At 38.7% G+C, this 26,597-nt stretch overlaps 1 protein-coding gene across 2 annotated transcripts in view; it reads right to left on the bottom strand.

Moving 5' to 3' along the window:
- tpk1 (thiamin pyrophosphokinase 1) overlaps nucleotides 1–26,597 on the bottom strand; it is a 100,607-nt gene that overhangs the window by 10,213 nt on the left and 63,797 nt on the right. Inside the window, exons 8-9 of one of the 2 annotated variants that reach the window (XM_085468618.1) lie at nucleotides 20,898–21,006; nucleotides 19,916–20,228 (exon numbers count right to left, since the gene is read on the bottom strand). In XM_085468618.1, coding sequence (XP_085324744.1) covers nucleotides 20,215–20,228; nucleotides 20,898–21,006 — 123 coding nt within the window. In that variant the 3' untranslated portion in view covers nucleotides 19,916–20,214. Of the gene's footprint in view, nucleotides 1–19,915; nucleotides 20,229–20,897; nucleotides 21,007–26,597 lie in introns of those variants that run through there. The other variant, XM_085468617.1, reaches the window with a different exon arrangement.

The raw sequence follows: 26,597 nt of genomic DNA, 5'->3' as shown, positions 1-26,597 counted from the left end.
CTCGCGCTTCACGGCGCGAGAGAAAGTCATTTTGTATAAATTATGTTTACCCGATACTGAGCTGTCCAAATTACTAAAATGAGGTCAATGTATGACCGCGTTTCACACAATGCTGCAGCTCACTCACCACACTGAGAACAGCATCATACAATATGTCATTGCATTTGACTGTGAAGATGCTTTACCTGTTTAAGGTGAAACCAAAGAGATAGATACATTAATATAAGCTTTTTAGAAAATATCTGCTATGACCACCTTTATTCTTCAACACAGGCTGAACCGTATTATTGAAGCTTTCTTGTAGTTTCTTTAATTAGTCCTCAAGTCTCAAGGCTTCTTAAAGGAAATTCAAAGCTCTTCTTTGGATGTTAGCTGCCTTTTGTTCTGATCTGTCAAGATGTTGAGGTTCAGGCTCTATGGAAGCAAATCCATGACATGATAATGTTCCCCGGAATTTTTTTCTATCCATCTATACTTTTATTTCATTGGTAGTGTGTTTAGGATCATTGCCGTGCTGAAAAATGAAGCTGTTGATTAAAAAAATCTGAGGGTACTTTTTTGGGTTTGTGACCCCAGCAATTTGGATTAGATCTCCAACACCACTGGATGAAATTGAGCTGAAAAACCATGACAGAGCCCCCACCATGTTTTAGAAATAGCTGTAGACAAAGTTGTACCTCCTCTCCAGACCTCATAATGGAGGTACACAATTGACGGATGGATTGGATTTACATTTGGATTGATGCGTCTTGAGGTCAAGGTCACTGGAACTCATCTGAGATTTTTAGCAGATGATAAGAATCTGAAAGTCCTAGGTGACTTCCTTCTTCAGTTATTGCATTTACCAAGATTTTCAGAAAATTTGACCTCTGACCTTGACCTTGATTTTGAGGTCACTGAGACTCAAACTCGTTTGAGATTTTCAGTAGATACAACCTATAGCATGAATTTCAAAATTCTACACTGCCTCATTCTCGAGTTATCAAGTTCAAATTTGGGTGTCCAGCCTGCCAGCCTGCCCGGCAGGGTGATGGCAACACCCCATCAGACTTTTATGGCTGAGGGGTAAAAATTGCAAGAGGCTAAATATTTTTGCACAGTAACTAAAGTCTGGAGATCGTTGAGGCAAAGAGAAGAAGAAAGCTGTATCTTACTCAAACAGAATACAAGAAAATCCGGATTTGTATTTTCTCTATTTTATTTTCTCGGAGAGAACAACTTTTCAGGTTTACTGGAAGAAAACCATTCAGATGCAAAACTACACAAGAGCTTCTCAGTTTTGTTTGTACAGTTGATTCAAATCCTTTGGAGTGTGAGCAATGATCACTCTGCATGAAAGAGCGGGGAAAAAAAATAATCAGAAAACTAAAAAAGTGCAAGTCGTTTCAGTTTTGCCAGTGGTAGCAAGCTCACGCCATCAATAAGACAGGATTTCAAAAATCACTGACATGAAAAACGTGACTGCATTGGGTTTAGGCACCGCACATTACATCAAGCCTTGATTTCATTGCAGCGCTGCCGTTCGTTCTATCCACCTGAAAATTCTCCTTACATTTAAGGTTATTTATTGGCCGTGACATGAGCAAATATGTGCACTAGCACTCTTAGCACCATCTGCTGTGCAATGATAGCCGCTTCTATTAAATGTTGCTGGGTTTTAAGAGTGTGAGGTGACAAACACTGTTATGGCTTCAGTTGACCTTCAGATAAGAAAACTCATCTCCGCTGAGAATGTATAAGCAATCAGTCGACAGAAAAAAACCCACGGAAAGCAGAGCAAATTATATATTTTGTTATTAGAATGTGATTGTGGGGGATAAGTCACTGGCTATGTGTTTTGCCTGATGGGGAAGTTGAGCAGATGAATTAATAGGGCCCATGCGTTTGTGTAAATTAATATGCTGCCATGAATAGTTGAGCATAAGCATTTCCATATTGCGTATGAGCGTACCTGTGTGTTTGTCTACACAGTGGGGTGTAGCTAATGGATATTTGGTCTAAAATATGTGAAAAGTGAGCCTCTTTACTCCCCTGCCTCCTTTGCTAGTCTGCAGCTCCACTGGGGGTACTAGCAGCAGTTCAGATCAGGCTGCTCTTCATTTCTGCCCCTGTGTGTGATGTGCAGAGCGTCAGAAATCTACAGATCCATAAATAAAACCATAAAACAGCAGTTTTCCCTCCTGCTGCCACACTGTGCTGCTGCTACAGAATACATACACTTTTCATTTCCTCTGTCTAGCGCTGGGTGAGCCGGCGTGGATGAGAGGGGGAAGAAATGCGAGGGAAGGGAATAAGTTTGAAGTGGGATGGGGAAGTAGAAGGGCAAACAGAGGAGACGCCATTATGTAGGAAGGTGTAGCAATGTAAGAGAGGAAAGAGAACATGTGTTGAAAATGCATACGAATAAAAAAGAAACACGGAAAGATAAAGGGAGACCAGATGAATTTCTTTAGACTGAATCCCTGAAAGCGAGACAAAAGCACGCGGCGAGTACAAGCAGAAAAACACAGACAGCGACGAGAGGGAAAAAAAAAAAGATAAAAGAATAGAAGAAGGTCAGGGTGCATGTTTGCATCTTGAGAAACAAAAGGAAACGGAACAATGTTACAGTAAAGATGTTTGCCTCTGGCAGGGACACTGGGTTAGACCTTGCTGAACCAAGTTTGTCAGACATATCTATCCGTTCGGCTACAAGATAAAGTACATTGCTTTGCCCTTCTTTGAAAACAATCCTTCCCAGTATTTAGAATGCTTCCTGAATACTGATATCTCCGGCTACACAAAATGCCAAAGGCTTAAGCTGCATGACTTCATCTTAGCCAGTCAAGCAAAACTTTAAAGACAGTCCTGTCAACATACTATCCGTAGATTTATTGTTTCTGAATTCATATCAAAATATCCCCCTCCTGCTGTTTCACACATTTTATCAGGGAACCAAATGCCTTCCTGCTTTTTCTTTTTCTTTTAATAACGTTGCTGAATGTTTTTGACGAGTCTGAGCCAGACACCGCATTTCAAATCCTCACTTAAAACCTCGACACAACAAAAATCCCCGCTGCTTTTATCAATGGAGTATTAGTGAAGTCTGTTTTCCTCTCTTCAGGCAAACTGTGCAGCAGGAAGGCTGTGTAAGTCTGTCCTCATCACCAATGTCTCATGTAAATCAAAAGTCATTGTTGAAAAGTCCCCATAAAGTGCTGAAGGTATGATTAATTATGCTCACACGGAACCAAATCCATGGCAGCGGATATTAATTAGTCTACATGCAACTCATTCTGCATGTCTAAATGGTCAAAATACTATTCTTCATGTTCACAGTGTAACAACAAAAAATATGGGGCATGTAGTGAAATCCTTATTAAAACTGTCTCATTTGCATTCCAAAGTGTTTTTGAAGGCGTACATTTCATAAACAGCATGCTCTCATTAACAGTGAGGGCAAGCTTTCTAATCTTGCCCAAAGTTTACTTTTAATTAAGTTTTCTCAATTGCTCCAGCTCTCTGAGAGACTTTGCCACTGAACTCCATCTGTGTTCATGTGTTTGTTTTTTATCAAACTCACCACCTGTCTGTCTTGAACGTGTGTTCATGTGTCTCGTGTTGGGTGGTTTTGTTGAGGGGTGAGGTTTGTGTAAACTCAAATTTACTTTTCTATTTTATGGGAGACAAATTACTGATCAATGCAAATTTTAAATAGCACCATTACCTGCTATGTGCTCGATTAAGATTTCTAATCTAACCATGTTTGGTCTGCTTCCATCGTGACTACGGATCGATGTGCTTCAAAAAGGTATGAGAAGTTATTGTTTTCCTTCCCAGGATTTGCTGCTACTCCCAGAGCTCATACTGAACTGGGAGGAGAAAGTGTAATATGATGCTCCCTGTTTCTGGGAGAAAATTGACTTGACTATTAAGGACCTGATCTTATTTAATTCATTCAAAGCTATTTTAACAAGTCAACATATTTACACGTTTTAAGTCATTCATGGATTTTTAATGACATGTACACTGGATATAAATCTCAATAACATCTTGATGCATGCTCAATCATCCAGGTAAGGAAATCCCAAAAAGGGGATTCTGCTCATCTGGATGTAGAGTTTTCAGTGGGAGAAACGTTTTGTCACTCATCCAAATGACTTTTCTGCATGAGTGACAAAATGTTTCTCCCACTGAAAACACTACATCCAGATGAGCAGAATCCCCTTTTAAATCTCAATAAATCTTTTTTTTTTTTTTTAATATTCATAAGAGGTTAAAACATTGAGCACAAGTTGGGTCTCATTAGGTGATCATTGAGTGTAAGTTTCACTAAAATCAGACTGATAATTTTGGAGGAGCAGCTATTCCTGTGAACAGTGGATGGAAGCATGGACAACGCATCCCTCACCATGGCACAAACTCATCAGTCCTTTGGCCAGCTGAGCTAACAAGTCACAGTGCATTTAATCATAGCAAATGATAGCTATATTCTGTAAATACATCACACGAAGTCCTATTTACAGTATATACACTGCATGTAATACTATGGTATACAATACACGTAGTCATGGTATATCAGGTGCTTAGATGGTATTAAAATAAGGTAAATACAACCTCAGATGAACAACACATATTACACTTTTTCATTATTTGTTTACCCTAAATTAGGCTAAAATGAAGAACCAGTATGTGGGGGAAAAAAGTACATCCTCACTCCTTTCACTGGAATTAAGAGGATAGGCAGCAGCCAGGAACTGCTAATCAAATGCATTTGACTTAAAGCAGAAATTTTGGTAGTTCACGTCCTCGTGTTTTAACACTAACGTCGAGAAGCAAAGACATCAGCTTATGAAAAAAAAGAAAGACATCTTATAAATAGAAATATATATAAAAACATCTTATGTCCCGATAAGTAAAAGCTTTAAATTAATAGCAGGTGTATTTTGTTTTTACTATGACTGTAAAATACTGTGACATTGAGCATTTTCTGAAATCTAATTTGACAAAAGCTCCTTTAAATAAAATGAATACAGATAAAACTATTCAGCTATGACTGTCTCCCGCACAGGTACTGTCAAAACCAGTACCTGTGCGGGAGATGAGATTATCAATGGTCCTTTACTAATGCGAAGATCATGAGATAAGATAAAAGACCAAAAGAGTCTGTGCAGGGACGCACTTCAAACTTCGTATTTATGGATGTGCCAACATGTGGGTACCCGTGGAACCTGAATGGGCTGAACGTGCTATCCTATTATATCGGTAGAGACAGGTACACTAACTTTTTTTTGGTCTGAAATATGTGAAATTTCACCTCTTTTGGTGCTTTCATTTAAACCAAAACAGGTAAAATTGTTTCAGAATTGCTAATGCACAGAGATGCAAAAGTACTAACTATTGCCCCACCATGCCATTTTAAGAATGCAGTATTTTCTTCCCTTTAATACACATAACTACAGTGATAGTGGGTTTGTGTGCCCACAGATGTGACATTTAGAACTTTGAAGACCTTGAAGAACCAGCATAATGTAGGAGATAAATCTTATAAAGTATTATACATCTCAATATTATAAGAATCAAATTCAATTCTAGTAAATTTTCTGCCGCAACAGAGATTTTATATTGATTTAATACCCAGCTCTGGTATGCTGTGTGTGCATGCATGAGCTGATGAGGAGTTCTAAAGAAGTAGTATGGTGGAGTACGAGGAGCTTATTTGCATATCAACTTGAATGGAAACCTTACAGTAAAAAGCCACCTCAGCCAGTCTGTCATCATTGGGCTGACAGCTATTGTTTATTGTCCATGAAAGTTTCTCTCGCCTGCATAACACAGACACACACACAGACACACACACACACACACACTCATACACTCATACATATATATATTTACATACCCAAAGATAAAAAGAAGTCCAGTGTGCAGGGAAACACAACCAGTAGCACAATAAGGTGTGCTCACAAGCACATGCATACCTCCTAATACAAAACACAAGCATAGAAAAGACACATTCATATCCACCCACCCACACACTACGCAGGGAAGAGTTGGTTTGTGGATGACAGCTATTCAAATTTGCTGTTCATTATGATCCAAGCTAAGCCAAAAACATCATGACCAAGCAGGTTTTAATACACACAATCACACCGTGCCAAAAGCCATAACTCAGACCGTGTTGCTGCGGCATGAAAGCTTTTTAATATTAAGCTGTCAGATGGGAGAGGGCTGAGTCACAAAGAAATGACTAAGGAGGTTTTCTGCACACCAGTACATAACATGCATATTCAGAAACACGCATACATACAGTATAACAGTAAGTCAGTCATAGATTCAGACTCAATGTCTCGCTGACCTTCGTAACTATAATTATCTGTGGAGGATTTACTAATTTTTTTTGTGTGATTTAAAGGAGGTTAAAAAGTCACCTTTGGTGGAGTTTCATCTACAGGCAGTAGTAACCTTTGACCTCTCTATTTGCTTGTAAAGAAGCATAATAGATGGCAACCAGTGAGAAGCATAATGGGAAATGCTTCAAACCCAGAGGCATGACTGTATAGAACTTTGTCAAAACCACAGCAGCATTTCTGACAAACCTCTACATTGTATTTCGAAAACTGTGTGCATGTATTTAGACAAAGAGCTTGTTTATTTCCAGTTCTGAACACTACACAACTCCAAACCAAACCTTAAACCTTTGCTTTAAAATTGTATATAAATGCCATTTCTATTAGAAAGTCTTAAATGATAGAAATCTGTTAGTTCTATTAGATCATTTATGGTTCATATTGATTACTGTCTACATATAAGAGTAGTAGTAGTAGTACACTCTGTTTGCCAGCTGATCACATGGGTAACATGGAGATGCAGATGAAAGTCAGAATTAAGCTTGATATCGCCATATCCGTAGATAGTTGCCTGCCTTATTTCGATATAAAACATCATACCTTAACGTCACAAAAAAACAAACATGTCCCCTGGTGGCAATCCCCAGGTGAGAGGAGCTTTATTTACTTATATGTCAAAGATCATATGACTGTAGTGACTTCAAAAATCTCATTTTTACTTTAAATATACACAGGCCCAAAAAGCTGTGGAAGACAGCTCTTCTCAAAGACGCAATCTTAAGCTAAAGGCAACAGATTTAATGTGTCACACATTAAAACCGTGTGCGTTATTTAAAGAGACTCGGTCGTCTTCTCACATCTACACAGTTTTTATCCTAAATTTTGTTCACAGTTCATAAGTCTGTTTCGGCTTGAGTATTTTAGTAAATGAATGCATGAAAATTTTATCATTTTAATGGCTGCCAAGGAAAGGTCAAAGTAGCCTTCATATCTTATGATTAATGTAAATGCACTGAACAAAAGCAATATCCGAAAAGCAAAGGTAAAGTAGAAAATGAAAAATTAAGCCAATACGTAACCTTTTCAGATCTTCTGGGTTTTAAAATATTTAAGAATTTTAGTACATCTCATCAATAAATAGTTATTGTGCGAATTGCGTTCTTATATCCATGCTTTTCAGTCACTGCATTATTAAGGCAAACAACCCTTATATAAAACCCATTATTTCTCCATAAGGTTTTTCACTAAAGTGCAGTCACAGCATGCCAGCTCAGCTTCCCTCATATGGCAGGGTAATGTCAACTTGCAACTTTGAAACACAAATATATATATATCTTCCTCTAATACAGTTTTAAAAACTAACAGTGCATAAACACACATCAGCTGGCTTTAGCTACATTAAGGTGTTGGTGGGTTAATTACACACAAGTTCATTATGCATTTAAAAATGTTATTTTGCAAGATTTAGCTTTAGTGTTTGACAAAACATTAAAAGCATATTGTGTTAGGTCTTGTCAGGCCAGTAGAACACTTCTGGAGTAAAGTTGGTGTACGGCACCAGATGGTTGCTTTGTGTTTTGTGGGTTGTGTTTTTGAGCCACTATAGTACACTCACATCGTATGGGATCTGGGGAAAATGGATGTTGAATCAATGCCTTGGGCTTTGTGTCACTGAGCCATTCCAAAGCAAACGGTCCTGCTGAGGGAGGCAGCTACCATCAGTGCTCTGTTGTGTTTACAGTGACGTAGGTGAGTGCTATTTGTACCAGCCACATGACATGCCATGATCGAAAGTTTCCCAGAAGAACATTTTGTTGTAATGGAACGATCAATCAGTGATACTTGTCAGTGGCATTAATGTTGAGGCTCATCAGTGTATATTTGCATATTTTGACAGGAGGATAATGTGTCATTATTTGAAAACAAATGATATTTTCTGCATATTTAGAACACCTGCACAGCCTGTTGACCAGGTGTCCACATGATGATGCGCGGGCCGCAAAGAGAACAAAGGAAGCAACAAAAGTACTCGTATTACCTTGATTTTTGTGTATTTGACAAACTTTTTTCCAATGATAACTAAACAGGGTTGAGAAATGTAGAAAATAAAGCAGGCTATTAACATCCCAACAATAGTACTCAATGACTTCAGTATGCAATATCAGTATGTGTATGAGGCTTGGCAAGCTGAATATGCTTCCAGCTCTGCAAGGTTTAATGCCAAACACTGCTAAAGATTATAATCAGTGTAAATAAATCCACAGAGTGCAAAGCATACACCAAATAACTGTGGGAATTAATATGTTTCAACATTTGCACACACACACACACACACACACACACACACACACACACACACACACACACACACACACACACAGTGTGATCTCCAGGTTGCTGTGCTTGAGCAGAGGATGGCGGTGGTTTTCGTTCGGTAACTGCTATCCCGCTTTCTTAGCTGTGGAGCCTCAATGACACCCCTCTATGTCAAATTAATGTTACAGCAGTTATTTGCTATGGGCGGTCCAATGCCACTCATTTTCAGTAGGGTAGAGCAAGGGCAAAGGAATGCACTGCAGCAAAGAAAATAAGCAAGAAATGTAGAATGTGGGGCTACTTAATGCAAACAAATTGGTGGGAGCTTAAAGTATTACTGCAGGCAACATCATCAACAATCAGAGGTTGGCCAGCAAGAAGTTGGTCTGTATTTATGTGTCTGGGCATGACCAATAAAGAGTGCAAAGCACTCACCCTTATTTTGCATAATCGCTGGTATCAGCAACCCAGCTTGAGGTTTGCAAAGGATATAAGAAAAATGGTCTCCACTCTATGTATACTGTTCCTTATGTGAGAAATATTTAAGCCTGTAACAAAGTGCAACATATTGCAAGACTTAGTAATGCATTATTAACTGAAAATAAATCATCATAAGAAAACTTTAAAAACTGTAACTATTACTCATAGTCACTTATTTTCAGGGGCTCATATGGCATTGCTTCCATTTAAGAAATCATAATCATTTCATTTTTAACACTCTGTTGAGAATCATTTGTCATATAGGCAATAGCCGCCTAAAATCTGGGACCCATGGGTATCACCCTTCTGATACTTTTTAGTTGCAGCTGCTGCTGTCTTCAGTAGATGGATGCTCATAGGTCTGCCTTCAGTTTTCTATTCAGGAAGTGAAATGCTTTCTTAATTAGATTGATACTTGGCCATATTCCACAGCTTGACCAGTGGAAACTCCTGGGCTGTGTTCACACTGTGCTTTGGATCATGTGTACTGTGAAGCGCTATCCACTCACCATGTACCAAATCTTTGGTCGAACAGATACATTTAGCTCAATAAATATTTGGACAGAGACAACTTTTTTCTAGTTTTGGTTCTGTACGTTACCACAATGAATTTTAAAACAAACAAGTCAGATGTAGTTGAAGTGCAAATTTTAGTTCAATGGGTTGAACGAAAAGACTGCATAAAGATGTGAGGAATGAAAGCATTTTTTTAAAAACACAATACCTTTATGCTGGCTTTTTTTTAGCAAAGTCCTAAGCCTTTCTATTCTTGAGGCTTATGAGTGGTTTGCACCTTGCAGTGAACCCTCTGTATTTATTTTCATGCAGTCTTCTCTTTATGGTAGACTTTGATACGCCTACCTCCTGGAGAGTGTTGTTCACTTGGTTGGTTGCTATAAAGAGGTTTCTCTTCACCATGGAAATTATTCTGCAATCATGCACCACTGTTGTCTTCCGTGGATATCCAGGTCTTTTTGCATTCCTGACTTCACCAGTGCTTTCTTTCTTTCTTTTTTTCTCATGATGTACCAAACTGTAGACTTTGCCACTCCTAATGTCGTAGCAATTTCTCGCATGGGTTTTTTCTGTTTTTGCAGCTTAAGGATGACTTGTTTCACCTGCATGGAGAGCTCATTTGACCACATGTTGCCTGTTCACAGGAAAATCACGTGTATGTGTGTGTGTTTGTGTTCACCAGGAATGTTAGTTTTAGCTGATATCTTGATAGTCAACCCTCTCGTTCAAATATAGGGACTGCTGGTGCCAAAAAAATCACGATGGTGATTCCCTCCTAAGAAGCAAACCAGTGGCTTTCAGACACTTTTTATACAAAGTGGAGCAAAATATTTAAAAAGCTTTATGTTTCAGGTTTCACACATTTCAACCTCTCATTAGAGCTAAACAATTCTGTATGTATATATGATCAAGCAAAATGCTGCACTATGCCTTTGAAACAAGCATAACTTATACTTAGGTTCATTTTTAAGTCTCAACGGCACTGAGCAATGTGTACGTCAAGGGCCCCAATCCACCTCATCTACAGTAATAAATCTTAAGACTGCATTTTGTGCAGGTGGAAAAAAAAAACATATGACATTAAAAACAAGCATCAGGACAGCTTCCACAGATGGTTGCTAAAGTATTTGGTCCATGAAGGAACAGATGTACTGCTTGACATTTAGAAGTAGGACAATTTGGACAAACAAAATTAGACACGGCGTACAAGCTTGCAGAACAGCAGCAGATCAGAAGAGTTAAAACGAGCAAGGGGAGTAGAGCACATTCAAAGAAAACCTTCAACTTCCTGTTGGGGTCCAATAATAGAAAAAACACTACAGTGAAGAAGATGAAGAAGTAGAATTAGCATATTCAAACTGCTGGCCTGTCTGAACTATGATTTGCATATTTTCTCAGCAGGAAAGTAGTCATCAGTAGAAGAGAGGAAAATGTCTCACTTCCCACCTCCAGGTTAAAATTATTGCATACTATCTGCAGAAGGCTACAAAGCAGCAAAGCTTTAGCCCTTAAGCGTGTACAGGCATATGAGGAAATGGCTGCCATAGGCAGAAAAGGAAAGCAATCATTTCATTTGTATCAGCTGTTTCAAATGTCTTATTTCCAAGAAGGTGGACACTTGGGACATTCCCAAAAAAAGACTTAAATTATGAACTGAAATTATTGTATCTCATAAAATGTGTTTGTAAAAGAGATTTAGGATTTTCTTTTGATAATTATCACTGCACTGCTGAACACAATCTAAGCGACATCAGGGCTAATATTGTTGTTAATGTCGTTCATAACATAGCTGGAAAAGTCAATACTGGGACATGGCAATAATTACAGTTATCTTGGATGAAGAGTTCTAATTATATTCTCAAATGATCAGGCATCTGCTTTGATTATTTCCTTGCATCTTTATATCCTCTATGTATCCTTTGTCTTATTGTCTGGATTGCCTGAAGAATTGTAAGCCGGGCAGATTGCAATAAAGACTGCTGCTGCACATTCTGCACAAAAGGAATCACTTCATGTGACAAATGGGTTGCTTAATTTGGAAAGGTTGCCGTGTGTATGACAAAAATGTCATCCAGGACAACACAAAAGCACAAACGTAAGTTAGGCAGGGGCTGTGACTGTGTAGAGACGTACACATTTGGTGATACGGTTTACTCAGAAGCTTGTCAAAAGTCCAACAAGAAAACTGGTAAATACACAGGCGGGTTATTCACCATATTGGCAAGCATCTGCTGTGATGAAATGTCCTGAAGAAAAGAACACAATTCTGCTGTGCAAGCTTACTCTAGTGCACAATCTGCGATATCTTTTGTAATCTGATATCAAATAACTGAAACAATAAAAGAAGATGCACAAAATGGATCGGAGCAAAAAAATAAGAAAAAAAGGGCAAGAGCGCTTTTTCTTTGCAAATTAACAACAAACACAAATTTTAAAACATTGGGATGCTGGGGAAATGTAAATAAATACAAATCTCACAAACCCAGATTTTATTCACAGGAGAACATCAAAAATGTATCAAATGTTAAAACTGAGACATTTTACTATTCCATAATTTTTTGGCAGCAACACATCTCAAAATTGGGGCAAGGGGAAGAAACGGCTGAAAAGGTAGTGGTAATAAACAGCCGGAGGTAATATTTTGTAATTAACTAGCTTAGCTGGCATCAGGTCAGTAACACGACTGGGTATAAAAAGCTTTTCAGAAGTAAAGATGGGCACAGGTTCACCAATCTGCAAAAAACTGCATCTACAAATTGTGGGACAATTCCAGAGTAACGTTCCTCAATAAAAAATTGCAAGGACTTTAAATATCTCATCCTCTACAGTACATAATATCATCACTCAGGAGATTCTGGAGAAATCTCTGTGTGCAAGGAACAAGACTAAAAATCAGTGTTGGATGTCTCTAATCTTCAGGATGTCTCAATTTAATAGTTCATTATAACATTCATAAATGCAGGTTGAAGCTCTTTTATGCAAAAAAGAAGCCATATGTGAACATGATCCAGAAACACAGCTGTCTTCTTGTGGCCAAAGCTCATTTCAAATGCACCGAGGGAAAGCGGAAAAATGTTGTGTGGTCAGATGAATCAAAGTTTTAAATTCTTTTTGGTAAATGCAGGCGTGGAATCGTCTGAACTTTAGAGGAGAGGAAACATCCATCATGTTATCAGCACTCAGTTCAAAAGCCTGCATCTCTGATGGTATGGGGGTTGCATTAGTGCCTGTAGAATTGGCTGAAAAGGCACCATCAATGCTGAAAGCTTTAGAGTACCACATGCTCTCATCCACCTTTTCAGGAAAGTCCTTGCATATTTCAGCGAGGCAATGTTCAACCACATACTGCAGCATTACAAACACGTGGCTTTAAAGCTGAAGAGCCCAGGTGCTGAAGTGGCCTGCCTGCAGTTCAGACCTATTCACAACTGTAAACCTTCAATACATCCGGAGACTAAAAACCTTGTAAGAACACCTGGGACTATTGTGAAGCTAGAATGGCACAACATTCCTCTCCTAAAAACTCCCAATATTAATCTCCTCAGTTACAAGAGGAGATGATTTTGGACTGTCATTAAAAGAAGAGGGGCTGCTAGATAAACACTATAATGCACTGCTACCATCAAATTCAAAATGAGCTAATATTTTTGTTAATATGCTGCATTTTCTCAGTTTAATCATTGCAAATCATTGCATTCTGTTTTTAAATTACATTTCACACACCGTCCCAACAGTTTTGGAAGTGGGGTTGAAAATGTATGTGTGTGTGTGTGTACGTATAAGTGGCTGCACAGTTGCAAGCTCCTGTTAAGCTTCCCTACAGTTTCCATAATCTGACATTTTCTGCTGCATCAGCGTCCTAAAACATCAAACGAATGAGATGTTTGACAGGTCTCCTTCTCTTCCTCTCATATGTCATCTCCTCATCGCCTTTGCTTCTTTCCCAAAATTTCACTTTCATCTTTTTGCATTTCTTCTGACTCAGCCACTCTTACTCTACCGTAACCCTCTTTGTCTCTCTTCCTACCACAGCCTCTTCACATTTCCCCTCAGCAGATCATTCTGATAGCTGCACTTTTATGAATGAAAATAAGCACAGGCATAATCTATGTTAATGGAGCCTTAACTTGATTATTAGACACAATGTGTCATAATCATTTAACATAAATTTAACAGCAAGAGAGTTTTGAGCATGCTCAACTACTGCCATTAGATTCAGGTTGGATGCATTTCAACACCATCAGAAGATTTATAAGAATTCTTTTTGTGCTCGACCTCCATGAGTGTTGGTGCCAGTGCCAGTAAGGTGTTTTAGCAGCACATGGTGGCACAACACCTTACTAAGAGTTTTACAGTATAATTTTGTTGTTTTTTCACTCATCCCTTGGCTGTATGTAAACCCACCAGATAGAAGTACACTAAATCCTTATTTCTTTCCCCTCATCTTCAAATATACAATACCATTTCATCTCCTGAGAGGCTTGTAATGTAAAACATATGAAAGGAGTATTTTTCTAAACACTGAACAAATAAAGCAAACAGCCAGAGTTGGACAAATGTAGCGGTGAGAACAGCATTTCTACAGAAGATGAGCAGACAAGCAAGAGTGGAAGAAAGACACAAACCACAACAGGGCTGTTTGTGACCAAATATGTTTATGTTTATATATATTTCTAAAACAAATGTATTTTTAATATGTGGAAATAGTCGGTGTAATATACATAACCTTTATTACTGCAATACCTTTACCCATGTAATTTTTCTCAGCACTGTAAACACCTTCCATAAAGAAACTCACTAAGCACCATAAAGTTGGATATATAGGTATATGGACAATTACGCAGTTTTCATAATTTTACCTTGTAAACCACTGCAGCATATTTTAAACCAAAAAATAAAATGTGAATTTGTTGAAGTATTACATTAACTGTTGCAATCACTTTTATGCATTGCAACAGTGATTCAAAAAAGTTTTACAACTTATTAAGAAGTCATTTTATTCATTTTTAGTCAAAAATGGTCCTGTTTCCTCCTTCAAAGTGCTGAACTTGAATTTGTTCACTGGAACTTTCAATATGAGGTCTGAAGAAAGTGAAGGAGGTCATCATTAGATTGAAAAAACAAAATAAACCTATCAGAGAGAAACGTAGTTAAAGGCAGGGAATGCACTGACCAGCTCAGCGACACCAAAAGGCCTGAAAGACCACAGACAGCAATCAAAGCAGTTAACTACAGAATTCCTTCCTTGATTAAGAAAATCGCTTTTCAAAACTAGCCAGTTACAGAAATTTCTTAAGAAGGCAGTCATATAATTGTCAGCATTGTCCATAATCACAGGAAAGCCATGCTTAGACTTTGTTAGAAGTTATGTAAAAGAGCCTGTACAGTTCTGGAAAAAAAAAAAATCTCTGGACAGATTAAATCAAGACCGGACAATCATCTGATTTCAACCCAGCCAAACCTTCTTTTAGGTTACTAAAGGTCAAAACTGTGGACAGAGACCAGCAAACAAGCAGCAGCTGGAGGCAGCTGCAGTAAAGGCCTTAGACCTTGGATGTTCATCAAAGTATGAAAAAACCTCTCCTATGTAGTTTGTCTAAATATCTTTGAATCAATAAAAATGGGAGACTTTTAATAAAATTGCTGTAATTCCTAAACAATTACAATGCAATACCTCTATCAAACCCCTTAAATTCAGGCCAAACCCCTGGACTTCAATTATAGCTCGATGGTGTACAGAGACAATAGTGTGTCAAATATTTGTTGACCTAAGTGTTTATGTATATGTATACATCAATAATAGCTTCCCCTTTATGAGGTGATAAAAATCACATTTAACTAAAAATACATGTCATAATAAAAAGATGTTTTCGTTCCACGTTTTTTGCCCGGCTAGATGAACACGCACAGGAATCCTGTCTATCACATCAGACTCTATGGGTGCGTTGTATAACTGTGTCGGAGCATGTGACATATGAACATGAATTTTAAAAATAATTCAGGAGAAACGGTATCATTACAGAATATTGCCTCTAGCCATCATCTAAATCCCACAACCCATCTTAATGTACACACATAAGCACGAATACAAGCTCGTACGGCGTGATGCACAGACACAGCCAGCAATACGAAAGCATATTTGCGCACACACACTGATGGTATTTACTGACAGTTTCCCTGGGGGGATTTTAGAGTTGATGATTGAAAATTAATGTAACATACAGAAGGTGATGAGAAGCTCAGCTGTCAGAGTATCTAGTAATGAGGGGAAATAGATACTAGGAGTGTGAGAGGGTCTGAAAAGAGGAGAATGAGAGCAAGCTGGAAGGTGAAGGGGAGGAAAGTAGCGAATAGGTAAACGAGAGCCAATATGCACTACAACAGTCATCTCATCTATCTCTCGTTTCCATTCTCTTCATATTTTATATATTCATGCCAAAGTACATTTTATAATGAATTAATTTAATTCATTATAAAATTGTACACTTGGCCCTATATTGTTAGATTTAGTACACTGCAGTCACTTGATTATTTAGCAGCCAAAACCCTCCTTTAGTATCATTCTCCGAGCCACAGAAATCTGAAGGCTTTTTCCTCTGCCTAGTGATATTGCAGATAGTTGTTTCACCTTTCTCCTTTTCCCCTCCTTGTGCAACAGGCTCAGAGAAACTTTATGGAAAGCTTGTGCATTCAAACTCTTTCTATTGAAATTCTAGTTGATGGGACTAAAAGTTTATATCACAACAGTGGCAAAAGACATTAACTGCCTCAGAGGACACAGTTAATCTTCTGCCATTCCACACTTCAAAAGCTACACTATGAAAAGCTGAATGAATGGACATGTATAAAATTTATACGGTAAGCTCGAAATGAGCATTTTTACTCTTCCGTGCTGACCACAGTCATGGCTGAAATTATTATATTTTCAGGTTCCCTCCATTCCAATCTTGTGAACATGATATCTCAGTAACGGTTGAAAAAAATGGGAATTTTATCAAATTTCTCAAAAAAACAAAAAACAAAAAAAAGAGTCCTCTTAAACCCAAGATAGAAATGATGGGAATTTGGTCATAGAGGCATACAACTGCAAAGTGGTAATACTAGTTTTAAGTTCTCAGACATCTATAGTAAAAGTCTGCCTTATTGATTGATTGATTGATTGATAATACTTTATTCATCCCGAGGGAAATTGGGTTAAGGCTGCCAGCCGTGCCAGCGCCATCTTACCCTTCAGTGTATATGTGATATGATCAGTGTATAAATATTCTATTTTAAATATGCGGAAAATCAATTCAGTGTACAAAATGTCAAATTATAGCAAGAAATTACATAAAATGAAAGTGGGCCACCAGCACTACCCATGCCACGAAGCTCCCTGTGTGCACTTTTCTGCTGATGTTAATGTCAGTACCTGGAGGGAAAGAAATTCCACAAACTGACTTGCTGGAACATGGATCCTATTACAGTAAGACCAATTCTTTTACAAATGTTTGTAAAAGGCAGACTTGCATGGCTAGGTGCACGATTTTAAATGCTTACGGCAATGAGACTTTTTGTCCATATAGCGTATGTTTTCTCAATGGAACTTACTCTGTATGATAGTTTGAAGTCTGCAGACAAGCACCTCATCAACATTTACTAACCACTACTTTTTACTTTCCTTTAAAATGCCTGAATAAGTGTGGGTAAGCTGATAAGCTATAGGTTGATCACTGATTATCTGCAAACTGCCTGCAGAAATCTCAAAACACAACGCTTCTGCATGACCTTCAGATGCTGACTTTGCTGCCATCAGTATCTCCCTCCTGCTTGCACCATGGGGCACTGACCCATGTGCTCCTAAGTTCCACTGTTGACAGTCTGGTGTCAGCTGACCTTTGTATCTTAAAGGGTCAGCTGAGGAAAACAACAGAAGTACAGCTTCTTTCTTAACCCTGTCTGGTATCTATTCATGTATTTTCTTGGTGTTTCAAGATATCTGCCCCCCAATTATATGAGGTTGCACATGTACTGTGTCTTATCTGACATCAGAACAATACCAATTATTGATAAACTAGCATGCGATCATATTAATTTGGGCCAAGGCTATTTCGGCTCAATCCGTTCCTGGCCATGGAGTACAATAACCAGAAATATGTTTGCAGAATAATTGGATGGTTATTCAAATGTTTCTCTCTACAACATAACATTGATAACAATTGGATTCTTTAAAGAAACAGAAAAAATAACCCCTGGATGCAAAGAAAAAGAAAAAAAAAAGTCTCTTTTGGGCCAGCAAAGCTGCAGTGGCTGACAGCCTAAAACTCTGTCTTTATTGAATGATCATATATTTTTCATCATAGAAATGCTTTGAACCAAAGTGTGGAGTATCATTTCAATGGACTTCTAAAGAGTCATAGTGTCACCAGAGGCTGGCAATGTGGTGGCTTGGACTTCCCCGAGCAAGTTGCAATGAAAATTGTGCACAAATTTACACAGAAAATACAAACACACAAACTGAAAGAAAAGGGTAATATAAGACTCACTGTTGCCAGTGTTAAGAAGCAGCATTTAGCTGCATTCACATTTCCATACAGCAGTTATTCAAGTAGCACAAGTCCTCTACACTATGAGCTTCATTCACCCATTCAAACATATTCATACAAGCACTCTATACCAAAATGCTTTCTATCTAACATTCACACACATTAACACTCCAATGAACACATCAGGAGCGACTTGGGGTTCAGTATCTTGCCCAAAGATACTTGGGCGTGCAGACTGGAACTGCAAGGGACCGAATCACAAAACTTCCAATCAGTAGATGGCCTGCTCTAGCTTCTGAGCTACAGCCACCCAGAAAAGAACAAGCATACATCCCCAATGTCATCAAAGATCAAGATCCCTGATCTAAGCCTGAAAAAGATATCCACGCTTAATCACATCCATTTTTACTAACCAAGAGTAAATATAGTCTCTACTGCAAAGAGTATTTATTTCTTTACAAAACAGTTTGAACTACTTTTTCCAAGTAGCTTTAGATAACCAAAGCAGACATCTCCCTAGAGTAGCTTTGCTGAAGTTCAGTGTCTTCAAGTGAAGCAATTGGAAGGTTCCAAAGCTATGATTTCAAAGTAGCTTCCCCAACGCTGACTGTTGCTATATGAAAACTCATACATGCAAAAGGAAAACATGTGAGGACGGGGGAAAAAAAACCATAATTTTTTGTTTCATATTCAGGTCCTTCCTTCCGACCCCACAGGGAAATCATTACTTCTATCCTTCTAAATATGCATGTTGTTAATTATGCATCTTGTTATCACTGGCTAATCTGCATACTCTCATGTTTAAAGTCCCTCTCATTACCATTCAGAAGGCCATCTCACAGGTGTGCTGAGTAAATATACAACACACAGTAGCTGATTAAAAAAAAACACGCGCACACACATGCACACACGTGCAAACAAACAACAAGTTTACACACGGTCCGCATTCACGCTCGCATATTCAAACACAGGGACATTTTAAAACAAGTGGAGACACATGCGCCTGCTCACTCGAGTGTATAGACTCCCAGAAACATACACATGGACACGGAAACAACGAGAGTGGACATCAACCGAGTTGCAGACATATTACGCAACCCCGCTGACAGAAGGTTCAGGTTTCCCTCCTACGGGTGGCTGTTTGTTTTGTGCCAACTCATTAAGTACACAGCTGGCCAAAAGAGTTGGAGTGGGGTAAGACCACATGGGTCCTCAGATGAGTGTCTGATTGGATTTCAACAAAATATTTAAGAATATAAAAGGCTCTCTGTCACATATTAGAACATACGTGTAACACTTAAAAGTAGGTAAAACCGCAGCTTGATTTGACTGAAGCAAATTAAGCATCTGTACTTCATAGTAGGGCTGCTCGATTATGGCAAAAATGATAATCACGATTATTTTCACTGAAATTGAGATCTCAATTATTTGACGATATTTATTTAACCCTTTAAGACCTACGATAGAACCAAGTCCACCAGAGCTTATATTATGTTTTTACATGTTGTAGTGCCATTTGTGGGAGCATTTCAAGTTGCTATACAACTGTTATAGCCCATATTTTAATAATATGTATGCATTAAGTGCATAGTAACTACATTAATTGCAAAAAATAGTTTCTCACCACAGGAAATTTATTTTGAGTGTCTTCATAGTTTTATTTTGGAGATACAGCAATTTTTATATACTGCAGGAAAAACAAAAAACAATCCTATGATGCAAATTTGGAAAGAAAACAGCATGTGCATCAAAATAAACAATTTCCAGCTGTGCAATTCGAGTTCTAAGCATCCCAGAAACTATTCAGAAAAGTCAAACATGACTTATAAAAACACCAGTATAGGTTTTTAAGGCCTATGTTACGACCCAGTGATGTGTGTGTTGTGTTATGCCTCCCACGGGGGGGATGGCTGTGGGTATCTTTCCCCTTTTTCTCTCCTAGGAGGTGGAAACCTGGGCGTGGCTGCTGGGTATCCGGGTGGAGTCTCTGCCTGTCCTGTGTGGATCCTGTGTGGATAATTGATGGACCACCTCCGGTACTTAAGGACTTAACGACAGCCACCTGGAAGTAAAAAACTACATTTTCCGCGAAAATGACGTCACTTCCGGTTTCGGGCAGGAAATGACGTACATGCGATAGTTCGCGCTGACGTCTGTTTCAATGTGGGAAGTGTTACAAGCAGCTGATCGGATCGGAATATTATGTTTTTGTTGCTGCAAGCGCTTTTTATGCAATTTTTGCAAAGCTATATGTGGAAGGAAACCGTGACCGAGGACGAGCTGATGGCATGAGATGTAAGTACAACTCCTCTGGTTTCATATGCAAAATTTTTTTATTGCGCTAGCTTACGCGGTTCCGGTTCTACAGGGATTTAAAAATAGTTAGCAAATTCGATTAATTGAGCAGCCCTACTTCATAGTGTGTATGAATACAAGTGCCTTATATGGAAGTCATGGGGATGGTTTTGTAGCGAATTGGCTCTACATAAACACAATTGCACTTAACATTTCAAACTTCAAATTAAATTTAAATTCTCTGCAAGCAATAAATAAATTAAGTTTGTATTCTCATTTAGTAATAAAACACATTATACAAACATACTGTAGATTGTACGGAGCCCTAAAAGTTTGGCAGCAATAAAAGTGGAAGACTGATTGCTATTCAAATGCCAGCAATTATAATAATAATCATCAAAATAATACAAAAAAAAATAGACAACAAGGGACTCACTCAGGTTCCATTTGAGCCCAGTGGTGAGTGTCTGGCAGGGTCCACCTACTGGAATCAGGCTGCACCAGTCCCCCTCCAGACCTGTATTCACCTCCAGTCTGTGGCTGCCCTGATGGCACACAGCATTAGTGTGAACATGAATTAGTGTCTATGTGACTCTGTGTGTGTGTGTGTGTGTGTGCATGTGCATGTGCAAAATCACTGAGACAAACAAACATGAAAGCGGAAATTAAATTTGGAGAAAGACTTCTTAAAGATTTTGAGCCCCAACAGAGAAACTTCTTCACCAAGACTCATTAAAATAAATTATTGCTCTTGTCAAAGCTGTAACCAATTGTTGGTTCTTACTCTAGAGGAAAAAAAAAAAAAGAGAGAGACCTAGCCATTTTGAATTATAATCTTCTTTACTTTGCATTGCAGGGGGGCACGGAATTTTTGTTAATCACACCTATAACTGTACTCACAAGCAACTTTAAAGTCAAAAATAATTACAGAGTTACAGATACCTCACTTGAAGCAAGAAAAAAAGGTTCTTTCTGCTGTAATGTGTCTTAATGCCTTTGAAAGCAGAGAATCTAATGTAAATTTTCTATTTCCTAATTGTGTCTAAAAGATGGATAAAGAATGTTTTCTGAGCCACGGTGACATTTCATGTAGCGCTTTACAAAGCCAACGAACATAAACAAAATTCTGAAATGTCACAGTATCCCTTTGAAAAACTCGGGCTGGGTGACAAAAAAAGCAAGGGAGTCGCACAGTGTAGGTGCAAGCTAGTTTCCAACTTTTCAGGCTAAATAATGACTTTGGTCTCAGTGCACTGGTTATATTAAAGCCTGGTGCTGGGACACAAAAGGTCAAGACAAAGTTTCTCACATCCACGGTGTACACCAAATATAAAAAGAAATACCCTAGTTTCATTCTAGCACACAGATACATATTTGATAAACAATTCTGTGGCTGCAGGAAAGTATAACAAGCCTCAGAGTGAGCAATTACGTGCCATCAACGCGATACGTTTCGGGGCTACCGTTGCCGTGTACGTTGAATTCACCATCCACTCGTAACACTTGAGTTGGTATGTTTAATGCCAACAAAAAAAGTGTTGACAGCTACAGCTTGCACCAGTCGTCTAAAAGATAGAAGTATCACGCAGGCAAAGACAGCATGATATTCAAATAAGAGTTTGAAATCCTTCTTTTGACGTGTTTAAAGTTTTCTTTGCTTGGGTTCCTGGAGTTGCAGAGCCAGAGGGAAGGAACGATGCGGAAATTCTGAGCTTTGGAGCTTTTGGTGTTTAGGAAACAACCCCGAGGATGTTTTCTATACTTAAACGTGTCAAAGTGACACAGTAAATAAATCAAAGCAAGGCAAACGCATGTGCACTTGCACATGAACACGCACACACATATAGAAGAGAGGCTTGACGTAGAATAAGAATGTAGCCCTTTCTGTTTGTGAAGATACAAACAGACAACATGGAGTCAAACTCTGTCAGGGGGCAAGCTTAATTTTTAGAGTTAAGTTACTTGTGACTTAACTACTATGTAAGGGCATTCTTATTCCAATGTATTAAATATATATAATTAACACTCAACAAAAGCATGTAAAAACCATGTAGGTACAACGCTTGTATTGTTTACTCAGGCTGAATTGTGTGGTATTGATTGAGCTTACTTTTTAGCAGCCTGGTGTAATTTTCACATAATTCAATAAAGATAAACACAGTGGTCGGCCGTGTATAATGGTACTGTAATTTTGCATGGTGCTTTTTTTAAATCAGATGGTGCATATTTTCTGATGCTGCTTGAATTTCATGAAAAGAAAGAGAAGCTTCTTCAAGGAATATATTCAACAACATGCTGGAAACACTAGTCAGAGATTTTGGTCTATATTGACATGACAGCATCACACAGCAGCTGCAAATTTGTGAGCTGCACATCCATATGAATCTGCAATTCCGCCACATCCAAAAGTGACTGCAGAAGCCTTTTGAGTGTCATCGTCATGTTCAAGAAACCAGTTTGAGATGATTTGACAATGTGGTCTGGTACCCTGCTGGAAGCAGCCATCAGATCATGGCTATCTGTGCAAACCTTCAGTAGAAGGTGGGATGGATCCATGCGTCCATGTTCTTTATGCCACATCACAGAAGAAAAAAAAAACTTCATTGTAGTCAATGTGTTTCACATCATCTATTGTTCACTTTCGGTGAGTCTACGCCTCAGTTTTCTATTCCTACCTAACAGCAGTGGCACCCGGTATGTTCTTCTGCTGCTGTAGACCATCTGCTTCAATGTTCAACATGCTGCATGTTCAGAAATCATCTTCTGTATTCAGTACTTTGGTTGAAACAAGTGGTTATTTATGATAAGTGGCCATTCTGCTCTGACCTCTGGCATCAACAAGACATTCATCTAGAGAACTGCTGCTTAGTGGATATTTTTTTCTTCTCTTTTTTTGGACCGTTCTTTGTAGTGGTTGTGTGGGAAAATCCCAGTAGATCAACAGTCTCTGAAATACTTAAATCACCTTTCTTTCCGTTTCTAATGCTTGGCTTGAATTTCAGCAGGTTGTCCTGACCATGTCTGCATCCTTAAATGCATGGAGTTCCTGCCATGCCATTTGCTAATTAGATATATGCGTTAAACAAGGAGTTGAGCAGGTAGACTTAAGAAAGCGGCTGGTGAGTACATCTAATGACTGGGTAAAGTCATCAATTAAAATAATTTACTATTTTAACCCTTGTATGGTGTTCGGGTCTGTGAGACCCATTTTCAGTTTTTCTCAAAAGAAAAATTAAACAATTAATTATTTTTTCAACCTGAAATTCATTGGCTTTGGCTTATTTTCTGTGAAGAACATAAATCCAAACTAATTTTCAATGACCTCATACTGTACCTCCCCCCACGCATTTACATTACATACAAGGTGTTCGGGTCCACTGGACCCAGGCCTAATAAAAGTGTTGAAAGTGTAGGTCCTGTGTTCCCACACTCTGTCTTCCTCCTTTCTGGTGCTGCTGACAGTGTTTTCTTCCGCTCCCGCACAAAGTTGCAACATTGTTGAAAATTCAACTATCAACACCGTCTGCACTTACATTCCCACACAATTTACCCTCTTTCTTGAGGGATCCAAATTTTATTTTCTCATACCATGTCCCACCTGCAAATTAGGGGCATAATACTATAAATAAGACTTTGCCAGTGTGGTTCCTTATCACAACTGATCAAGATGGCAAACGATTATCTGCTGCGAGGGCCATGCAATTGATTTTGGAAGAGAGAGGGGCTTCGGATGATGATGTTGACAAAGAGGTTTCAGAATATTTCACATTTCTGAAAATTCAGAGTCTGACAGGGACTTTGAAGAAGAGGATGAGGTTGAGCACCATTTAGTAACAAAACAAAGACAGGTACCCCATCTGCAGCCAGCTCCAGGACCAGAACAAGCCCACCAGACAGCAAGTGAAGAAACATGGATGTCAATAACTGGTGAAATTGAATGGTCTTCTTGCCCAAGAAATGAGCCACCCTGCAGAGCTGCTACTGTGATAAGCCAGGGCCAACACGGCTGACAGTTACTCATGTGCAGGACATCAAGTCTTCATTTGAGCTTTTCATCCCAGATTCCATCCAGAAAATTATTCTGGATTGCAGATCTAGAAGGAAGGTGTGTTTTTGGAGAGAGGTGGAAGGAGACCAAATTCATCTAAGAACTCCAAAGGCCTACTTTGGGGTTCTTATCCTTGCAGGAGTTTTCGGGTCCAAAGGGGAATCCACAGAATCCCTGTGGGATGCAGAAACCGGCACGAACCTTTCCGTGCATCAGTGTCTCTGGAAAACTTCCACAAAATTTCCAGGATTATCCGTTTTGATAACCGAGACAACAGACCAGCTCGACGGCAGAGAGACAAGCTAGCTGCCATTAGGACAGTGTGGGATAAGTGTGTGCACCACCTCCCCCTGTTTTGCAGCCCTGGGCCTAATGTCACCATTGATGAGCAGCTGATCCCATTTACTTGTGAAACATATTGCTTCACATGTAAATGTGTTGTGTATTTCCACTCACTCCACTTGATTATAACTGATTTTTTTTTTATAACATTTTATAAAAAAAAAAAAAAACGAGAAGCACATTGATTCATAAATGTGATCTAACAAAGGTAAAGGGAAAAAATTAAACATGTTTGCTGTTCATATGGCTTGTAATTGGGATGAAGTAAACATCTGTTGAGTAATTTAACATAAAATTGTTTGATAGTGTTAATTTGGAAAGACAAAACTCTAGCGGGTCCACCAGACCCATGAACACTGGCTGAGTAACAAAAATATGAACACCACACAAGGGTTAAGTATTACTCAATTGTGTCTGCACATTAGCTCTGAGATTTAACAGCTGATTGAGAGATATTAGATGCCTGTTTTCTTTGCAGTCTCCCACCTCCCACTTGTTAGCTACTCTACAGATGTATAAGGTCAGGAAATTACAAAGCTGTTGAAGCAGAAGGAAAATGCTCATGAGGGAAAATTAGTAATAAGAATACTATTAGATTTATTTAAGGACCTTTCTTACCCTCCCTGCATTACTTCAATGAACATTTGAAGCCATTTTCTGTCTCATATTTATTAAACTAAATTATTAATATCAGTACAGAACTTGCTCTGGCACAGAAGGTAGACAAGGTACCTCAGGTATCACACTTTATCATTTAAATCAGCTACTGCACTGACAAGTTTCACTCCTTGAAAGGGCATCAGGTAAACAGGCCTGTAGTTCTGACCTCGAGTGTGTGTGCTAGAAGCTAGAATGATTTATAGCATGAATTTGGCTGACACAGTGTTGTGCATTGAATGTCCCACAACACAGAGAGCCAGATTTCTCAAGCATCTTCATAGGCTGGGATGCTAATTTGAGTAAATGTGGCTCTGGTTGGTCCTCCAACTGAGATTCAATAAAGCAGATACTAAGAGAAAAACAAATAAAGCAGACGCAGTCAATGCAACTTTCCTCTTTTTTTTTTTTTAAAGATGGAAACTGAGTAAATTTAGCTCTACATTGGGACCTAGACTGATTAAAACATCCTCTTAGTGTTTAGGGACACAGAATCACAAGCTTGTAAGCAGCCCTCACAGTGTCCCTATCCATAACTTAATAAAAGACACCATAATTATGCGACACCCTGAGCCAGCTATAGAAACCACATGACTTGTGCACATTTCCCAAAGACAGCATAATAAAACTTTGACACTTCATTTGGGAGACAAAAAGTAAAACAAACAGACACAACCCTGATTAAATCAGTTCATCCCTGAGTCACAGATATACACTGATTTAATCAAGACGAAGAGGCATGCCTCATACATTTCATACAGTGTGCACGTTTAATGGGATACTGCAGTTATGAGCAGCTTGAATGGTATGTGCTGGCTCTGGTGACATAATCCCCAAATTTGTGAAACAGAAAAAAATGTAATTTAGTTCTGGTCATCATTTGTTTTTGGTGTGTAGCTTGCATACAAAACGTGAACTCCGTATGTGCTGATTGTGCCAAACGCTGAAACGAAGCACTTAACGAACCTGCGATTGCACGAAATATGTGTGGTGAGGATATTTGGCAAAAGTTGTAAACACTTCAATTACAGATGTAACTTGAACAAATAGCACTGGGCTTTTCGAAGGTTGCGTTCACCTTCATGTACA

Source organism: Copadichromis virginalis, linkage group LG9 (assembly GCF_057382275.1).
Source record: "Copadichromis virginalis isolate Kocher_CV1m ecotype Utaka linkage group LG9, C_Virginalis_male_GT1.1, whole genome shotgun sequence".
Lineage (NCBI taxonomy): Eukaryota > Metazoa > Chordata > Actinopteri > Cichliformes > Cichlidae > Copadichromis > Copadichromis virginalis.
Note: the sequence above shows the minus strand (reverse complement) of the source record. Positions and strands in the feature narration are given on the sequence as shown.